At 46.9% G+C, this 21450-nt stretch overlaps 1 protein-coding gene across 4 annotated transcripts in view; it reads right to left on the reverse strand.

Moving 5' to 3' along the window:
- Positions 1-21450, reverse strand: part of SMG6 (SMG6 nonsense mediated mRNA decay factor) — a 1079424-nt gene that overhangs the window by 1025386 nt on the left and 32588 nt on the right. For all 4 annotated transcript variants that reach the window (XM_085649087.1, XM_085649085.1, XM_085649086.1 and 1 more), the window contains exon 2: positions 11431-13156. In XM_085649087.1, the coding sequence (XP_085505213.1) occupies positions 11431-13148 (1718 nt within the window). In that variant the 5' untranslated portion in view covers positions 13149-13156. The remainder of the gene's footprint in view (positions 1-11430; positions 13157-21450) is intronic.

Raw genomic sequence — 21450 nt, forward strand, 5'->3', positions numbered from 1 at the left:
ATGCCATCCAGTATGGCGGGCGGGGGTTTGGTGGAGGGGAGGTAAGGTGGGTGTACAGGAAGCGAAGCATATACATTTAGAGGCTTAAATGCACAGTGCAAATCCAGAAAACCTGGGATTAATCACGGCTAAATTGTTTGAGCCTAGGAAATTGTTTTCCTTTACTTACTCTCCTTTTTCTTCATTATCAACTATAAGAAGAGATCAAAATACAGGACTTCAATATTTGTGCTGTACAAAACCTTCTCCTGTGTTTGATTTAATAAACTATAATGTTGCTCATGTATAATAGAAACCCCGGCCACCCAAAGAGTGCACAAAGCAACTGACTTACCTATTGGTTCACTATTGGCATTGTTGACAGGGTGGTGGGAGAGGTGTAAGAATGAATGTTTATAGATTCATGTTTGAAAACTAACACTTAAAAAAAAAATACTTCTCAATGCACTAATATAATCTGATGTACGAAGGTGAAATGGTTCTGCATGTTAATGAAATAAATTTTTTGAATTTTGAAGAGAATTCATCGTATTTTTACACTTTTGCTGCAAGATATCTTTAAAAATCAAAGTGTTCCTGAAGTTAAGCCATACGTGACACCCTAGTTACTTCCTTTTTCTTTAACTTTAATTACCCTTTAAAAAAAATGCTAGCGTGTTTACTGAACATCTCCTGGATGTTAGTGCAGAGTTGAGTAAAAAGCAGGCCAGTGTTGCTGTTGAGGAGGGTGCCGAATGGAAAGGTCAGGAGGGCCGCATGCTGCCCCAGGCTGTACTGAAGTATCACTGTTTGTCTCCCTCCACAACACTCCATAGCACTCTTAGCTACTCCATGACACCCCACTTCACTCCTCTCCAAGCCACTCAACTCTACACCACTCCATAAAACTCCACTCTACTCTACTCCACTTTATGACACTCTTCTCCACGACATCTCCTTTGCCACACTAACATTTAGCCATGCTGAGGAACAGCCACTCTGGTGTAAAACATTGCTAAAGCATATTGGCAGAGTAAATTGCACTTGCATAGGAGAGACCTACTGGCTTTGCCAGTGCTTATGTATAGTTTGACAGCACAGGTGTTGCGATACCTCATGTGGTCAACACAGTTTAAAAAAGCTGTAAGAAGCATTAGAGAGACAGGCTTTTGTCCCAGCCACATATTGATTACCTTGATTAGAGTATTTAATTGTGCGTGGTCTGAAAAAGAACGCTTTTGCAATCCTATGGATCCCGAAAGGTATTCCCTAACTTACCATGACCGTTGCATTGAAACCCAATGATGTGGTAGCGCGAAAGAGCTGAAATGTAATGAACCAAGTCTTTTTCCCTTACCCAAAATGTTGCCACACTGACAACACATTGAGCAGAGATGAGGGGTACATAGCTTATGGGGTTTAGTATTTTGAGTGTTTCGCTGAAAGTCCATCTCGCGCCTCGGCGAAAATTATGGAAGCTGTCTAATGTCACTAGCTGGTGAAATGTGCTGGAAAGACGGCTGGGAGGTGCGCTCCTCCTTGTATTAAGCGGATAGGCTCTCCTTTAGTCTGCTTCCTCCATTCCCCGCTTAACAAGTGCATAGTCTTATGTCACTTTGTTGCCTGGGAGCCGATCACCACGATCAGCTTCTCCTGCAACCTTCTGATGGCTGACAAGGGAAAGCCTCAGGTGTCCACACATAAAGGGGCCTCATAGGCTCTGTAGTACCCCAGTCACCAGCACTGACATGCTGGAGAGAGGTACACACTTGACTGTGGGTGCTCTGCGAAGGATTGATAGGTGCTCAATCGCTCAACATTTCTACGGCCCCACTCGTCTGCCCACTGCGACTCCTAAGTACATGCCTATCCGCAGCAATTGTTTCTCCCATGATCTAACTCCAGCATAGAGCCCATCAGGATGTTATCACCTGTCTGTCCTATCTGTGGAGAAAGCAACCGATCTGTTAGCCCTTCATGCTGCTGACAGCGGAAGTTACTGGCTGTTGTTCCTCCACAAAACTACACACCATTAACAAGTGGAAGTATTTGTGGAATACATCATAGCTACTCCTATGGCTCTGTTTGCTCTACTATAACCATAATTCAAGAGTGGGGGGGGGAGGGGGGGGACAAGGAGCTGTTAGAAATAGGTCCTGTACCAATGCTCCTAAATGTAGGAGAGTAGGATCTGCTTCACATGTTTACCCCACCTTTTTCCTGGTGTTTCACTGTTTTTAGACTTTAGTCTGGCTGGGACCCTGCTAATCAGGGCCCCAGCCTAGCTGCTTCCTCTCCAAAACGATTCCATGTACTTTAAGTACATTACAGACTGGATCTGAGGTGCCCTCGTAAGCCCCTAGTATATGGTATACTATGTACCCAGGGCATAGGTACCCCAGAGGCTTACCAGGGGCTGAAGCATGTATTATGCCACCCCTAGAAAGCCACCCAAAATGACACCACAGGTCTGCTACTGCAGCCTGGGTAAGGAGGTGCATGCACCCCTTACTGAGATATAGGTTCACTATATCTCACCATATACCCACACATAAACCTATAAGTCACTCCTATGGCAGGCCTTATCAATCCTGATGGCAGAGTGCTTGGTTCCTATGTGAGAGGGTGCCCCTGCATGAGCAGAGCCCCTCTGCAGCGTTCGGAGACCCTTCTCTGATGCTGTTGGTAGTGCAGCCTGACTATATACTCTTAAGTGCATTATAACCAAACGGTAAATGCTAACTTTGGGCTGGTTGCACGGAAACATGTCGTGTTTGGTGTCAAACACCTTGGAATCATACCCCCATACCAGTAACTGATGTGGGAATATGATCCCTCCCTTCTAGAGGGAAAGACATGACAGCACTGGTATACCCGGTAGAAACTTAATAGAGCCCTGGCAAAACAAAATGGATGCTGCAGCCACAGACATGGGTCTGGCCTCCTGCTGCTGACCGAAACACCGGCAGGGGAGGCCTGGACAATAGGTTTCCTGTCACAGGGAGGTGTAACCACCTTCCAGACAGGCTTATGTGTATTGGGGCTTTTGAAGTCCTGCACTGGGGGCACATTTGGTGTCCCTGTGCATAGTCCAGCTCAAACCGGTTCAGGGGCTTCCAGCCCCTGCTCTGGCGTGAAACTGGACAAAGGAAATGGGTGTAGCCACCCCTCTTTCCAAACCCTCCCCAGAGTCTGTCCAACCCCCTACCTTAGCATAAGTATGGGACCCCTGTCCTTAGGACTGTAGATTACCCTGGACGAAACTCTGAAGCTGAATCCTGGACCTTCGACGCTCTGCTCAAGACCAGAGGACTGAAGAAATCTCCCTTGGGGTCAAGGAGTGACTCCCCTGCTTGGCAGGCACCAACGAAGCAATTTGCCGGTCTGCATCATCAAAGCTCCCGCCGGATTCCGAAGTATTTGAAGCCCAGGGAGAGGATTTCCAGACATCCCAGAGGCCGACCCGAGTCCCCAGCAAAGCTGAGACCCGCAGCCCTCGTGAGTAGCGTGGAACCGGAACTCCTGGTCACCGTGCATTCCTGCATGTGCATTGACTTCTCGACGTCTCTTGAAGTCGTGCTTGGACTGACTTGTAGCCCCCACCACGAGCACTGAATCCACCGAAGATTGTCGGCCTGGTCATTCCGAGTGACCCGTGGGTCGCCATTTTGTGTTTCGTCTCAAGGTCCCTTCGCGATCCCTGGTCCATTGACTGGTGGGTCCCTGAGGGGGTAACTTTGCATTTCCTTGGGCTTTCCTGGTTGCTCCAGACGTGCTCTGACTCCCATTCAAGTGGTGAGTCCCACAGACCTTGCTGGTCTGCACCGAAGCATCTTTCTCATTTCTGCGTGGGTTGCTGTTGCCAAGGCTTGATATGTCCAATCCGGGCACCGACGCTGCAGCACTCGACATCCTTCGTGGGACAGCTCGAATCCAGCTCCTGGTTGTCCTCGACACCTCCTGGTCCTCGTGGCTGGAGAGTCAAGCTTCACCTCCTTCACATGAAATCACCAGACATCGGTGGGCATCTGCTCATCGTCTTCCTGGTCACTGGCAAGTGACCCAGACTCTGTCCCCTCTGCTTTCAGGATCTTCTCATCTTCGATCCAGGCTTGGATCTCTTCGGACATTTCATATCTGCACGGCAGCAGCACTTTTTCGCCAGCTCCCATTGAAATCGACGATGCGACCCGACACCAAAAGACACCTATGCACCCAGCTTCCCTGGGTGAGGTAACACGAGTACTCCGGTGCTCCCGTTGGTGCTAGCCCTAGAACTTCCTAAGTCCAAAAGGGTTTGGTCCTGACTCATTTCTAAGTGTCCCTAATCTTTAAAAATCTAACCGCGACTTTCCCCGTAGAAGCGAACAAGAGCTCGCGGCTGTGTTCACACACTGCACACGGCCCCCGTGGGTCCCCTGTGTCACTACCTTGGGTGGTTCCTTGGGGTCCCAGCGATTCTACAGGCTATTGGCCTTGTGTCTAGTTAAGTCGTGGTTCTTATACCACTATTTTAGTATATGGTTTGGCTCGCCCCTAGGGCCGGACGTGTATTTGTGCTATTTTACTGTGATTATTGAAGTGTAACTTATGCATTTTGACCTCTAGTCTCATAAAGAGACTAGGAGGGTGTGTTTAGTAATAAATACATATGTTTTATATATATACCTGGTGTGGATATCTTTCATTTAGTGACTCAAGAGATTATAGACTGGTAAAACAAGCTGCTTTACATTCCTTCAAGACTTAGCCTGACGGCAGCTCTCCATAGCTATCACTAGGATAGCTTTCAATAAAGCTGGTCTTTAACCTAAAACAAATAAGGGGTTGTTTGGACTGATACAAGGTGCCCACTATAAATAGTGGACAGCATATATCAGGCCAACTTCTCACGCTAAAGACAATGCAAAACACTATAAATGGTACCAGTTCCTAGAGAGAAAAGAAAAGAGCGCTCAGCAACCCAGGTCGGTTGCGAGTCAGAACAGGTGTCTCCAAGATTAGGAATGAGTATGCAAGAATGGGGAGTGGTACTCCCGTGTGTGTTGTGCCCTCACAGACCCTTGCGAGTGTAAAGCATCATCATTGGGCACTGCTCCTCGTCGGGGTGGCGCTGCAGTCCCTCACGGGCCCTACTGGAGGGCGCTCTGGTGGAGATCTTTTAGGAGTTGCCACATTTGTGCATGTGGGTGTGTGGGCCAAGTGGAGGGTGTAAGTGAAGATAAAACATCCCGTTGGTACCCTGATAGGTTTATTAGGGGGTCCAGTGTGCCTGGGTGAGTGCATGGAGAGCAGTGTGCCTGGGTGAGAGAACTGTGCAGGGTGAGGGGTGAGCTTGTGCGCCTGCAGGGAGAGAAGTGAGCCTGTGTGCCGGCAGCGAGAGAGGTGAGCTTGTGCGCCGGCAGCGTGAGGGGAACCCATGCACCAGCAACGCAAGAGGGGAACCCGTGCGCCTGCAGCGAGAGGGGAGTCTGTGCGCCTGCAGCGAGAGAGGGGAGCCCGTGCGCCTGCAGCGAGAGAGGGGAGCCCGTGCGCCTGCAGCGAGGGAGGGGAGCCCGTGCGCCTGCAGCGAGGGAGGGGAGCCCGTGCGCCTGCAGCGAGGGAGGGGAGCCCGTGCGCCTGCAGCGAGGGAGGGGAGCACGTGCGCCTGCAGCGAGGGAGGGGAGCACGTGCGCCTGCAGCGAGGGAGGGGAGCACGTGCGCCTGCAGCGAGGGAGGGGAGCACGTGCGCCTGCAGCGAGGGAGGGGAGCCCGTGCGCCTGCAGCGAGGGAGGGGAGCCTGTGCGCCTGCAGCGAGGGAGGGGAGCCCGTGCGCCTGCAGTGAGGGAGGGGAGCCCGTGCGCCTGCAGCGAGGGAGGGGAGCCCGTGCGCCTGCAGTGAGGGAGGGGAGCCCGTGCGCCTGCAGTGAGGGAGGGGAGCCCGTGCGCCTGCAGTGAGGGAGGGGTGAGCCCGTGCGCCTGCCGCGAGAGGGGTGAGCCCGTGCGCCTGCAGCGAGAGGGGTGAGCCAGTGCGCCTGCAGCGAGAGGGGTGAGCCAGTGCGCCTGCAGCGAGAGGGGTGAGCCCGTGCGCCTGCAGCGAGAGGGGTGAGCCCCTGCGCCTGCAGCGAGAGGGGTGAGCCCCTGCAGCGAGAGGGGTGAGCCCCTGCACCTGCAGCGAGAGGGGTGAGCCCCTGCAGCGAGAGGGGTGAGCCCGTGCACCTGCAAGAGGGATGAGTCCGTGCACCTGCAGCGAGAGGGGTGAGCCCGTGCACCTGCAGCGAGAGGGGTGAGCCCGTGCACCTGCAGCGAGGGAGGTGAGCCAGTGCACCTGCAGCGAGGGAGGTGAGCCAGTGCACCTGCAGCGAGAGAGGCGAGCCATTGCGCCTACAGCGGGAGAGGTGGGACCATGTGAGTGCAGGATGAGAAGGGTGTACGGGTAAATGCAAGGTGAGAGGTGTGCTTGTTTCTATAGTGAGCAGTGTGCATTTGCGCATCAATAGAAGTGCCAACTAAATGAGGTATGGTATAGTTTGAGGGCAAGGTTATCTAATGTGCATTTGCATAGAATGCAACTCAAGCAGGAGGATATTCTTGCCTTGAGTTGAGCGCCTTAGTCAGTACAGAATGAGAGGTGAGCACCTCTGAGCTCATGAGAGGTGAGCTCGTGTCAGTACAGGGGGGAGCAGTGTGCCTGTGTGAGCCAGAGTGGTGACTGTGAGGTTGCAGGGTGCAGCACAATAAAACTAGACCTACTGGCATTGCCATTTCGTGTTTCTTTTTTAAAGCCCAAGTGAGTTTTAAACCCAATAAAGTAAGTGGTCCACCCACCAATGGTGTTCGGGATGATTTTGTCCACCATGTTATGTCGTGCATGACTGCCAGCCATCTGTCAATTAAATGTATGCGAAGGCTTGAGATACAGCCGTGCCTCAATGTGTACTGTTTCAGAGGCACGCTACATGTAATACCTCAAATTTTGTTTGGGGGTTCTTCCAACTACTAGAGTATACATGTCTACATTTTCAGCAAATGCATCTCTTAGTGAACTCAGAGTTGTTTTTTTGGGGGGGGTTGGAGGGACTCTGTTACATTTCCTATTACTTTGAACTAAATCTAGATATCTGCGTCGTAAGTAGCTGTTGTTCCTTTCAAAACTATTTTCAATCACTACCTGCAATAATGCACTTGCACTTTGTCAGAACAGATGTCTCACTGATCTATGAAGTGGGAGCCCTTTATCTATGGGATGCCTGGATCTTGATGAAGAGACTAAAAAATAGGTCTGGGGCTGTGGCAACCCCTGATATGTCAGGTGCGTGTTAACAGTGTGAGAAAGTGCCATCTTTCTAGCACGGTATGCCCCCACTTTTTGCTGATGTACTTTGACTGAGAACCCTGGGCTCCTGCCAATCAGGTGCCCAGGGCCTGTGTTCCTTCCCTAAAACTGCATTGAAGCCTAAACCCAATTGGCATCTCTGGCCACATGTCAGACCATGGTAAATGGTACCCTAGGTACCCAAGGCCCTGTGACCAGAGAAGGCCACTAAGGGCTGTAGCACTTATTGTGCCACCCTTAGAGGCCCTGTGCCCTGACACACACACACTGCCCTTGCAGGCTGAGTGTGTTGGTGCAGAACAAAACAGTCGACATGGAACACACCCCTGTGTGCCATGCCCACAAACACACTGGCCTGGCATACCTCAGTCACCCCTCTAGCTGGGTGCCCTATGCCAGTGGTGTGGGTACAGGTGCAGAAGCCCTGTACGCCTACAGTACCCAGGTCCATTCCTGGGCACTGTAAGTGCAGTGCTGCCATTAAGAGTATATGGTGCTGGGAAATCGTCAACACGAACTCCACAGCACCATGATGGCTACACTGAAGACTGAGAAGTTTGATATCAAACTTCTCAGCACATTAAACCCACACTGATGCCAGTGTGGGATTTAATTTAAAATGCACGAAAGAGGGAAACTTAGAGTTGCCCCCTGAAACTAACCAACAACCTATGTTTCGACTGAGAGGCTGCATAGGCTGCCACCCAGCAGACATGTTGCTGGACCCCTGGGTAGAGAGCCCTCCGCTCTCATGGGACTGCAACAATGCACATCCTGGGCGAGATGCTAGGCCTCCTCCCCCAGGATGGGCAGGCGAAGCTTCAAAGGCATGCCGCCTTTGTGAACTTCTCCAGGCCACTTGCTGTACTCAGCAACTGGTATAAACAGTGGACAACCCAATATACCCTTGAGGGCTTGGGTAAATACAGATGTATTGGTAAAGTGTGCCTTCAAGGGATTTCAATGAGAGACTGAGTTATATGATTTTTATATAGGATAAAGGTATACCTATAAATAAGATTAATTTCAAAGTGCATGTATTGTACAGCTGTATACTATGCATTAGTCATATATGTATACATACTTCCAACCAAATTAGAGGAATCAAATAATCAGAAAAAGCAAAAGGTGTGTAAGAAAAAATAAATTTATATCAATGAATGGTAATTAGGGTACCTAGAATTAAGACAGTTATACAAAATCTGGAAGGAAATAATACATTCAATGGTTCCTTCACTGAACAATATATCAAACACTTTTTCTTGACTATACAAAAAAGTTATCTAGAAAACAGTGTGACAGTCGAAGTTTCGGTCTTTGTATTTCAATTCATAAGACCATCTTCAGGACTAGTGGATTAAAAGTTGACCCCTGGGAGTTTATTCATTATCCAAGCATTATCGATATTTCTACTTTCAAATTCAAAAGCCGATAGAGAGTAGATAGTCTTGGTATAGTGACTCTCGTTTTAGTGGATGAGAGAAACGCTTGTCTTTAAATTCTATTTTTGTGATTCATCTATCAATTAGACCACCAGAGCAGCGTACTTGTTCCTTTAAGGCTTATTTGAAATAGAGCTTGTGGCACCTTAATGGTTGTCCAAACGCGAGATGACGAGCAAAGATCCTTGCGGTGTTTGTGTCTTCCCTTAGAGAGTACTTATTTGAATTAGAGCTTATAGCATATTAATCGTTGTCAACCTTCAAGATAACAAACAAACAGTCTTGCGGCGATCGTGTCTTCCCTCAGAAAGTACTGGTGATTGTTCGGCGGTCTCGTTTGCAAAAATGAAGTCAAAGAGCTCTATTATAAATAAGCCTTAAAGGAACAAGTACGCTGCTCTGACGGTCTAATTGATAGATGAATCACAAAAATAGAATTTAAAGACAAGCGTTTCTCTCATCCACTAAAACGAGAGTCACTATACCAAGACTATCTACTCTCTATCGGCTTTTGAATTTGAAAGTAGAAATATCGATAATGCTTGGATAATGAATAAACTCCCAGGGGTCAACTTTTAATCCACTAGTCCTGAAGATGGTCTTATGAATTGAAATACAAAGACCGAAACGTCGACTGTCACACTGTTTTCTAGATAACTTTTTTGTATTGTCAAGAAAAAGTGTTTGATATATTGTTCAGTGAAGGAACCATTGAATGTATTATTTCCTTCCAGATTTTGTATAACTGTCTTAATTCTAGGTACCCTAATTTCCATTAATTGATATAAATTTATTTTTTCTTACACACCTTTTGCTTTTTCTGATTATTTGATTCCTCTAATTTGGTTGGAAGTATGTTTACATATATGACTAATGCATAGTATACAACTGTACAATACATGCACTTTGAAATTAATCTTATTTATAGGTATACCTGTACTCAGCAATTGGCCTCCACCGGTTCTGACCCCCACTCTGGCGGGAAGATCGGCGGGAAAACCCAAGTGAGTAAAGGGGGTGTGCCAGCCTCTGCCAACCCCACCCCACAGGTGGAGGAGGCGAGGTGAAGCACAACTCCGGGCTCTCGCCATCTTGAGGATGGGGAGCCCTACCCAATCAGGACTATGCTCCTGCCCCCCTCCCACTGGAAAGTGGCAGGGTAGGGGGTGTACCCACCCCAGGGAAGGGACCCATTGGTCCTTGACCTTTACCTACCTGTAACGCCCCTACATTTTGTATTTAGGGGCACCCTGAACCTTCCTTCCTCAGATCCCGATTCCGAAACAAGAAGAAGAACAAGAAGAAAGAAGACCTGCCGTGCAGGTGCTAAAAGAGGATGACACCCACTGACTTGGCCCCAGCCCTACAGGCCTGTCGACCCTCGAACCTGCTCCTGCTAAACCCCGGCGTCTCCAGTGGTCAGCAACCTCTAAAACGCCGGAGGACCCAACTGCCTTGCTCCTCTAAAAGAAAGGGACTCCCACGAGCAGTGGTTCTGCTCAAAACAAGCAACAACTCCTGGTGCCAAGCCAGGAACCGCGAATCCAGCACACTCTGCACCCGCCGAGCCTGGCCTGTGTCTGAGTGAACAAAGACCACGAGGATGTCCCCCCGGCGACTGTGACCATGAATCCAGCACCCAAGGACCCTCCTCGACGCTCCTGAGGACGCCTGCAGCCTCAACTCCGGGGACCCCCCAACCTCGACCAGCAGAGGGTAAGATTTCCCGATGCCAAAAAACACCCCTGCACCCGGCGGCCTGGGGCCCCCTGTGCCCAGCTCCTGGGTGCCTACCTAACCTACAGCTTCCCAACTTACCTCTCGAAGTGGTGGTCGCACCTGAAGACTCTCCGTCCCAGAGCTTGGAGCCTTTGTTCATCTTGAAGCTTTCCCATTGAAATACATTGAGCACCCGACGGCTCAAAAGCACCTAGCCGCCCGAGTGCCCCTGGAAGTGCAGCATCTGTCCTATCCTACTTCCCCACTTGCCCTGTGTAAGTGACCAGGAGCTCAGCTCCCATAGTCGCGTGGCCTGCCTGCTAGCAGCCACCAACCAAAGGCCCCCCACCCACCATAGTCTAACATTGGGCCAACTCTCTCTGCACCCGGCTGTAACTATTGCTTATTGAAAGTATTTAACTAAAGCATCTCATTCTGTGAAAGTATTTTGATACCTACCTGTGGTTCTAAAATAAAACAACTATGTACTTTTATATACAAAACAATTGGCCTGGAGTTCAGTTCTTGAGTGTGTGAGACCATTTGATGACTGAGTGTGTACAACAAATGCTTTACACTGTCCTCTGATACTGCCTTACTGCTCGACCAAGCTACCACTTTAGAGAGTAAGGTTATATCTAACTTTTACCTCTGCCAAACCTCTGGGGACTGTAGACTCTGCACACTGAACCTTACTTTGGTGCAGTATATACAGAGCCACTTTCTTACAAACAGTATTTTAGTTTATCTTCTTGCTGTTATGATTCAGGTTTTTAATATTTTTTATATATACCCTCCGACAGTAGGTTATTTTCAACCTTTTTCACTGTTTACTTTTATTTATCTTCTTTTCGGATTTTTTTTATTGACTTCCTATTGCTTTGTTTTATTGTCAATGTATGTATTTGTTATCGCTACTGCTGAAAACAATAATACAATATCTTGCTAATCAGTACTTTGATTCTTTGCTTCCTACCTGAGCGCAGTCATCTTTTCCAAACCCTCTGGGCTGATACGATCCCTAGATAGCAGGTTGCTGAGCTGTACCTCCTGGTTGTCCGCCACACGCAGTAGTTGCCGTAACTCTTGCTGCTGAAGGGTCCGAACCTGCTGTTCCATCTCCTCAGGGCTCAAATGGCTGCCAGCAAAGGGAACAGGCAGGAAATGCTCAGAAGGAGCTGTGTAACCTGGATAATATGAACTGGGATACACACCAGTATGGGGGTCCACAGAGTATGGCAACGAGTAGCCGGCATATGGATACTGAGAGCCTGGGATACCAGGCCTGGGATAATAGTAGGGGTTGTCAGAATTCTGAAACTTATAGTAAGGAGCTTGAGCAGGACGCGCATAAGCGGAGAGTGAATCTCCCTGTGAAGAGGGAGGGGCCTCATCATCGGTGTCTAAAAAGTGCAACTGCGAGGTTTGTTTCTTCAGTGCAGGCTTTTGCTCTGGGTTGTTTGGGTCCCAAAGGCGGCGATTGCCACTAGCGCGACCTCTCCCTCTAATACCCTTGCTGTTACCACTCATACCAAACAAAAGCTTCAGCTCAGAATTGCTAGATTCAGGAGAGCCTCTATTAGCCAAGTTAGTGTTAGCGGGGAGGACAAGGATTCCTCGGCCTCTCCCTGGGGCATTTCCATTAAGATCTTTCCCTTCAGTCCTTTTGCTCGCAGGATCTGATCGCTGGAGAATCTTTGGTTCCTTCTTCCTTCCCTTGTCCTCTCGAGAACCACGGCTCGCAGGAAGGTGGGTGCTGGAGGTCCTGCCTTGGAAGAAGCTTTGGTGACTGCCCCGGTTCTCTTTGCCAGCAGTTCTCCTCTCACTATCTGCTCTCCGGCCCAAGCCCCAGTCAGACTCATGCGTCTCTTTCCCAGGTGATTCAGCTAAGTGCAATCGGTCATCATCCAATGAGTCAGTAGAGGAGGTAGACACCTGCTTTTTTGGACGGGGCCTCTCTCGGCTCACTTTCCCTCGGTCTTGACGTCTTTTGCTACCATCAGGTTGTACTACTCCCTCTCCACTGCTGTTGCTGCTACCAGCAGAGCTGGTGCTGCAAAATCTGTGCCGGGTCCGGCGCTTGTCTGAGTGGGAGTAACGCTTCGTAGGCCCACTCTCTTTCTCATCCAGTGTTGGTTTTCCAGGCCTCATGTCATCACTGCCCTTTCCACATTTTTTTGCCTTTTCAACCAGTGGAGGCTGAATACTTTCACATAGCGGAGTAGGTGCATTTTTGCAGCCTCCAACGCGCTTTGTCTCGGACTTTGACTCCTGTGTTATTCTCAGCTCGTCTGTGTTCTTGGCAAGTTCCTCATCAGCAAACTCCATTGAGGGCTCATTCACCTGCATTCGCCTGCTGGGCTGATAGATCTGCTGATCAGGCTTCTTCGCTCTTTTGCCAAATTTAGAGTATGGGTCACTCGGGTTGGACGAATCTTCCTGACATGATGATCCATATAATCCCTCTGTCTCTCCACTTTCATGCTGGAGGCCGTTCTGCTGAGGAGACTCGTTCTCTGCAGTCTGGCCAAAGCCACCCTCATTCCTCGATTCCTCTGAACAATTCCCCTCGCTTCTGGAGGTTTCCGGTTTAATCAGGTTTTGTTTGTTTCTCAGGCGGGAGAGTCCAGGTTTGTAAATTTCCATGTCTGGACGCCGGTTGTCCTTTCGCTGCCTAGGCTGCTTCATCTCCATTGTATTATCTAAAAGAAAGTTGAAATGAAAACATTAGGCGATATATTAAAATCAAATATATGTAAAGAATTAACAATTGAACAACGCTTGCATACATAGGTGCTTCGCATGGCTGAGTTCTACATAACAAGATTGCTCATCGACAGTAATTAATGCCAAGATATATTCAAGATTGGAATAAAGCTAAAGTATTTTTCTTTGTTGTTTGCAACACAGATTTAAGCAATGTAAACTCTAGAAGGCATTTCTTATGGTAATATTGTTTTTGCAGACCCCTATGGACAAGCGTTGCTCCAATCAGTGCTCCAAGCACAGTGATCCATTAGGCTAACCACTAGGTTGTCGTCCAGGGTATAAGGCCATTATCCAGAGTCTTATAGAAACCAAGACATAGGCTGACATTCCTCAGCAGAGGGATGGAGAGACTGCTTTAAAGGGCCACCTAGGAAAATAGGTCACAAGAGGTATTACCGCCCAAGCAGACATCAAACAAAGGGACATTCTGGAACCCGTGTTGTTTGAGATAATTGAGGATGTAACTTGAGGTAAAAGAATAAACTTTTTTCTTTTCATTAGACGACCCTTATCAGGGGCAGAATCTTCACCATACAGGTGACTAATACAGGAACAGGATGCCAGACAAGTAAACTCTTGTTTAACAGCCTTTAGCAGGCCTTATTGGGAATAGTTTCACTTATTTACCATGCCCAGGAAAGGGTGCTGACATTTCTTATTATAACTGCAACAAGCATATGGTCCTAGCAATAGCTCAGTCTATATTTCTACTATATGCTTTACAGCAATTTTTCAACTATACCAAACACTGTCCTACGTTGTATAGACTCACGGTTTCTAGTATCTTATTTCTAATGCTTTTGTTATTTGGGTAAAATTTGGGGGTAGATTTTGTACATCTGTAGAAAGATACACATCAAACTAATGCTCTCCCCAAGATTTTAGCATTTTGTTCAGAAATCCCAGCTCATGTATGCAAGCTGCACCTACTTTAGTATTGATTCACACAGAGTTTTGTATACACGCAGTGCCTGAATTTGAAGATAGTCAAAGGATTGCTTGGTGCAAACTGAGAATGGATTTGGAATACAGTACTCTGAAGATAGCCGCTAAGATCTAGCTCTTCCTGCAAACCCGGGAAAAGGTTGACATAAGATAACCCCCGTATTCAAATTCAAAAACAGAGGACAAAGTCCAATGTAAACATAAGCATTCCCCGTAACAAAACTAACGGAGCTGACACATCTAGAAATCTCTCCTAAAAGGCATTTTCACAAATTACACTCCTTTTGTAACTAGTCTTAAGTTGATATAATTTTGGATCTGCAAGGGATTCAATAGTATACAAAAATAAAAGCGTTAAAAAAATTGTTGTATTTATTTTTGGAATGTTGTAATCTTATGTCACACTCTGATGGGAAAATAAAGAAATAAGGAAATTTAGAGAAGCAATGCAGGATCTACAGTAGTACTGAGTGCTGGCATATAGACAAAGTAACAGGGACCTTGCCGATTCTCATGCTCAGAGAGGTTAAGTTTAATGAAGAGGCTCTTTCTACAATAAAAGCACCTTCTTTAGGGAAATAAACAGAGCAACATTAATTTCACAGGGGCTGCTAAATCGCCACCAGATGATGATGTCTTGTAGTGTTCGAAGTCGTAAAACACTTCAAATGGCTTAGCTAGATAATATACATAAAACACATAACAAATCCAATGAGAGTTTGCACTAAAGATTTTCCTAAAAAGGTGCAATACACTGCACATATTTTAATATCCTAAAAAGAGGAGGAGCAGCTCACAAAGGAGGTCTTAGGTGCTTCTGGGATCACCCAGCATTTATTTATTTATTTATTTTTAATATTTGTAAAGCGCTGCATATACCCGTAGGCGTCTTGGCGCTAAAAACCAATATTGACAAAGGAAATGCGAGGGGGTACAACCAGTTAATGGAACAGATGTGAAGGAGGAGAGAAAAGAGGTTACTGAGAGAACAACCAGGTTTTCAAGAGTTTGCGGAATTGAAGCAGTGTAACACTTTGTCTGATGTTAAGGGGCAAGGTGTTCCAGAGTCTGGGGGCCGCCACCAAAAAGCGTCGGTCACCCCAGCTAACTGTTTTGGTGCGAGGGACGACCAGTTGGCTGAAAGTAGCTGATCTTAAAACTCTTGTGGGTTTGTAAGATTGTAGTTGGTCTCTTAGAAAATGAGGTCCTTGATTATTAGTTGTTTTGAATACTATGCAGAGTGATTTGAAATGAATTCGTTTTTGTACAGTAAGCCAATGAAGATCTTTTATATCTTTGGAAATGGGTTCAAACTTTGTTTTACCGGTAAGAAGACGAGCTGCCGCATTTTGTATTGTTTGAAGTTTTGCAATTACTCTGGATTGAGCATTGAGGAATAGCCCATTGCAATAGTCCAGGGATGAGAGAACCAGGGCAGAAACCAGTGTCTTAATGGCAGAGTCAGGGAGAAAAGGGCGTATTTTCCGGATCATTTTTAACTTCATGTGTGCTGTTGATACTGTTTTGTTAGCGTGGTTCATGAAGTTTAGTCCATCATCAAAGATGACACCAAGGTTCCTAACCTTCGAGGTGGGCGTCGGAGGAGTACCGAAGGTCTCTGGCCACCAAAAGGTGGACCAAGCTGGAGAGAGTGGACCAAAGAGGAGTACCTCGGTTTTTTCCGAGTTTAGCTTTAGGCAGTTTGTAGCCATCCAGTCTCCTATATCTAGGAGCCCTTTCTTAAATTTTTCAGCTACTTGCTCTCCGTCGCCTTTAACCGCCAACACTAGTTGGGTGTCGTCGGCGTAAGAGGTTAGGCTCATCCCATGTGCTTTGATGGTCTTAGCAAGGTCCGACACATAGATGTTAAAAAGTGTCGGACTCAGGGATGAGCCTTGAGGAACTCCGCAGGGAGCAGAGAGTTGAGCTGATTGAAAGGGTCCCAGAGTAAGCAGCCTGCGTTCTTTTGGCTAGGAAGGACTCTATTAGGTTTTTGGCAGTGTGGCAGATGCCAAGTCCTTGGACACGGTCGACCAAGGTGTTGTGGTCGACCGTGTCGAAAGCCGCTGATAAATCTAGCAGAACCAGTATGGCAGTGCCACCCTGGTCCCTGATGACCCTGATGTCGTCAGCGGCTTTGATCAGGGCTGTCTCTGTTCCGTGATGTTTTCTGAACCCAAACTGCGTGTTGTCGAGAAGCTGATGTTTTTCAATAAACTCGGAAATCTGGGTATTCATGATTTTTTCAATCATCTTTGCCATGAAGGGTAGACTGGCAATTGGTCGATAATTTTTTAACTCACTTTTGTCCAGTGAGGGTTTTTTTAGCAGAGGTTTTAGTAAAGTGTTTTTGAGAGGGGCCGGATAATTGCCCGACAGCAATATTAAATTGCAAACCTGCGTGAGTGCCGGTAGAATGGCATCCATTACTGGTCTGAGTACAGATAAAGGGCAGGGGTCCAGGGGTGAACCTGATTTAATGGTAAATAATGTATTTTTTACTTGGTCCAGGGTGACTGGTTGGAAGCAAGAGAACGTGTTAACCGGGGGGAGGGTGGTAGGTGAGATTGAACCCGGAGGTGATTTGGAAGAGAACGCCTGGTAGATATCATCTACTTTGGTGTAGAAAAAAGAGGCAAGAGAGTCACACAAGAATTGTGACGGGGGGGGAGTAAGGTCTGGGGAATTGCCTAATAATGCTTTGGTGATTGAGAATAGTTGTTTGCTGGAGTTCTTAGCTTTCTCAATTTGCTCACTGTAGTATTCTTTTTTTGCTTCCGCTATCATGATTTTGTATAGTGCTAAGGATTCCTTATAGACAAATTTACTACTAGTATCATAGTCTTTTCTCCAAGTTCTTTCCTTACTACGATTTATCTGTTTTTGTGTCCTTAGTTTATCATTGTACCAAGGTGCGGTGAGTTTAGCTCTATTACTAGAGTGTTCTTTAGAAGGGGCTGATTGGTGTGTTGCCTGGCCCATCCAGTCGTATAATTGCTGGAGTGCTAAATTAGGGTCTGAAGCGAACACTGGATGGGTTTGTTCTAGTATGTGCTTCAAATCTTCTTGATTTATATTTTTCTAGTCTTTAAAAGATTGTTTCGGTATAGGTTGAGAATTTTTCTTACAGTGATTCTTGGTGGCTATATTAGCAAAAATTGCAGAGTGGTCGGTCCAAGGCAGAGGCAAAATATTGGTGATTTGCAGTCCTTCTAGGTTAGAAAAGATGGGGTCTAAAATATGGCCTGCTTGATGGGTTGAAGATGTAACAAGTTGTTTTAGCCCTAGGGTACCTAGATCAGAGATGAGGGCGGCAGAGTCGGTAAGGTGACCTAGATCTAAGTGAAAGTTCAGGTCACCTAGCACCGTGAAGCTACTTTCTGTGGCTACAGATTCCATCATGGTGTTTATGTTGGACAGGAAGGTCGTCTTTGATCCTGGAGGACGATATATTAATATCCCCTTGAAATTAAACAGGGGGGAAATGTTAATAGCAAATTGCATGGCCTCACAGGAGGTGGATGGAATAGAAGTCGTTCTGACAGGATATGAATCTCTGGCAATTATGGCCAGCCCCCCCCCTCTTTGTGTAGGCCTGTCCTGACAGTAGGCTTTGAATCCCTCTGGAACGGCGATGACCAAGCCAAGCATTGAGCATGTAAAGCTCAAACAGTAGTCATATAACTAATGAAACCAAGTCCTAAGCAATTTAGAGCTTAGAAAAATAGTCAACCATCATACATTAATGAGTAATCGCTCTCCACCCAGTTCTCCTAGACCCCCAACATGCCTCATGACCATTCCGAGGGCTCCCACAACGAAGAAACCCTCAAAACAGAAAGACCAACACCAACTGCATGCTTATTAACTGCAGATCAGCCATCAAACATGCCACAGAGCTAGCTGAAACCATCCTGACCCACAACATAGACATCGTGTTCATCACCGAAACTTGGCTAAACTAGTTCTCCTCCCCAATCTTGGATATGCTCGTGCCCCCAGGCTTTGCAATCATCAACAAAGACAGAAAAATCCACTGCGGTGGTGGTATAGCAATCATACACAAGAACACCATCTCCGTGACAGAAACCAAAGCCCTAAAATGCAACACTATTGAATGTCTCACCGCTAACATCAAGACGAGGGAAAACAAAATCCTATCCTGTCATCTCCTCTACCATCCGCCAGGCAACAACTCTTCATTTGGAGAACACCTATCTGATCTGATATCTAACTGCGCACTTCGGTACTCCAGTAACCTAATTCTAGGAGACCTCAACCTTCATTGGAATGAGGAAAACACCCTGCTGATCCATAACCTGAACGAACTCCTTCTTAACAACAACCTCACCCAACACTGCTTAGAGGAAACCCACAACAACGGATCAATCCTTGATGTCATCATTGTCCAACCCGACACAGTCGCGATCGATCGCATCATGCCCGTTGACTGGTCAGATCATCACATCATCCTATTCCACATCAATCAAGTGACCTCACACCAACCCCCTAATCAGGAACACTCCAATTTGGCAAAAAATCTAAAGCAGATTCCCATAGATGTTATGGAAGAAAGGATTAGCTCTCTCCTCCCCATCGCCTCTGGCGATCTATCCACTACAGAGCTCACCTCTCACTACAACTCCACTATGATCAACATTCTGGACCAATTAGCCTCTTTAAAACAAAAAAGAACAAGACCACTCCCTCCAGATCCTGGTTCAACACAGACATTAACGACGAAAGGCGACAGCTCAGAGCAGCAGAAAGACTCTGGCAGAACAATCCATCCCCTATTCTCCTGGACTAACTCAAAGCAAAACGTAAGAAATACAAAGTACACATCAATTGTGAAAAAACTTCGTTCTTTCGCAACGCCCTTGTAAACGCTAAAAACAGACCCAGAGAGCTCTTCACCCTCATAAAGCAACAAACTTCCAAGCCCCCCGCATACTCAACACAGGCCTCTAATGCCTTGTGTGAGACCTTCGCCAACTTCTTCAACGAAACAAATCTCCAAGATTGAGCTCTCCTTGATCTCCAACCACAACCTTGTTCATAGGAGCCCGGCCCCAAGAGCAGATGGGAACACATCCAATTACCCCCCTCCCCCCCCACAATCAGTGGAAATCATTCAACCCCGTCTCGGAAATAGAGATAGTCAAACTGATCTCCACCTCTAAACCCTCCTCACATGCCTTGGACCAGATTCCTGTCATACTGGCCAAGAAGCTAAAATTCTCCCTAGCACTGCCCTCGGCCAGAATCATAAACAGCTCCCTGAGCTCTGGAGTCATTCCGGACTGCCTCAAAGTTGGCCAAGTCACTGCTTTACTGAAAAAACCAGGCCTGGACACCAAGGATCTGAGCAACTACAGACCCGTCTCCAACCTCCCTCTCCTGGCCAAGACAATGGAAAAATGCGTTATCCTTCAATTGACGCAACACATGGACAACATCAGCCTCCTGGACCCCACCAATCGAGCTTCAGAAGAGGATGCAGCACAGAGACAGAGATCCTCAATTTCATAGATGATATGCACAAGTCCCTATATAAATTCTCCTTACTAATCCTCCTAGACCTATCAGCAGCCTTCGATACGGTCGACCATCAACTACTCATTAAGGTACTCCAAGAAAGGCTAGGGGCTGAAGAGGTGGTCTTAAGCTGGTTTGGCTCCTTTCTCCAGAATCGTTCTCAAAGAGTCAAAATCAAAAACTTCTCGTCAGACCTTCATCCTTTCAACAGAAGCGTCCCACAAGGATCAGTCCTCTCCCCGCAACTTTTCAACATATACATGGAACCCCTCACCACTATACTCAAATCATCCAACATTCCCTTGCACCTTTATGCGGACGACACCCAGATTTATCTTGAAACCTCCTCCATCGACGACATCCAGAGACTCAATGACACTCTCTCTAAACCACCTGAAATTGAATCAAGACAAAACAGAAATCCTCCTCATTTCCAACAAAATGGAAAACCCCCAAGTCCCAGAATGGCTTAAAGCAATTGATACTCTCAACAACAATCCCTCCCTGGCCGACTCCGTCAAATCGCTGGGAACCACCCTGGACCCTAAATTAAGCATGGACAAATACATCAAGAACACTGCTAACAGCGCTTTCCTCAACCTGAAACTACTCAATAAGATAAAACCCTTCATCCCCGACCAACGACCTCAAACTAGCAACTCAAACCCTGGTACTTTCCAGATTAGACTACGGGAATGCTACCCTCACAGGCACAGTAAAATCTCACCTAGCTCCCCTCCGATCAACTCAATGCAGCTGCAAGAATGGTCACCGGAATAAAAAAAATACGACCATATCTCGCCCGCACTCAGAGAGTTGAAATTGCTCCCAGTTGATTTAAGAGCCAGTTTCATAACTGTCTGTCTCACGCACAAAGCCCTACACACTGGGAAACCCGCCTACCTGGCCTCCAAACTCACAAAGGCCGGTCAGACAAGGAGCCTCAGGAGCTCCAATACTCTACTACTCATCCCACCGAAAATCCGCAAACAAAAAACTGCAGCCAGATCCTTCTCTGGAAATGTGCCCAAAATGTGGAACTCCATCCCAGTCCATATCAGGATGATCCCCTCCTTTCTAAAATTCAAAAGGCAGCTCAAAGACCTCTACCTCAATCGTTACTTCCCAAATGGATAGATTGAAACCCAAACTCACAATCGTGCACATCACTGCACTATGACGCTTTATAACCAAGACCTCTACCTCACACCTAGCCTGACTCCTCCCCACCATCCCCCTGGATCGGAAGGTTGCATGGCCTGCACAACTGTGATCACTATTACGAGACTATGAAACCTTCCCTGTATTGTTATACAACGCGCAAAGTCCTCGTCTGCATCCTGTGGTTTCACAGCTATATTTTGTGTTTTCCTTTTTACAAAGTGTTGTAAAGCGCTACGATATCCTCGGGTCTGGCTAGCGCTATATAAAACTCCTTAATAAATAAATAAATAAATAAATAAATAATGTATGATGACGTTTCCAAAAGTCAATAGACGGAGTATGGGTACATGATCTTTCTGTCCTTCAATTCCTTTCCTCAAGGGACTAGGAATGTTTAAACATCTGATAAGCTGTTAAAAGTCTCTGGTTGCAACTCTCTGGTTTCACCTTTATCTATAACTTCTGCTCTCCATGCCCTTTGTTTTCCCTGTGGTTTCCTTGCCTTTAGCAGAATTATCTCTCCCTTAAAACATTTTTGTATCATTTATAAAAGTTAAACAGTAAATAGAAAATGTAGTAT

Source organism: Triturus cristatus, chromosome 3_2, assembly GCF_964204655.1.
Source record: "Triturus cristatus chromosome 3_2, aTriCri1.1, whole genome shotgun sequence".
In the NCBI taxonomy this organism is placed as follows: Eukaryota; Metazoa; Chordata; class Amphibia; order Caudata; family Salamandridae; genus Triturus; species Triturus cristatus.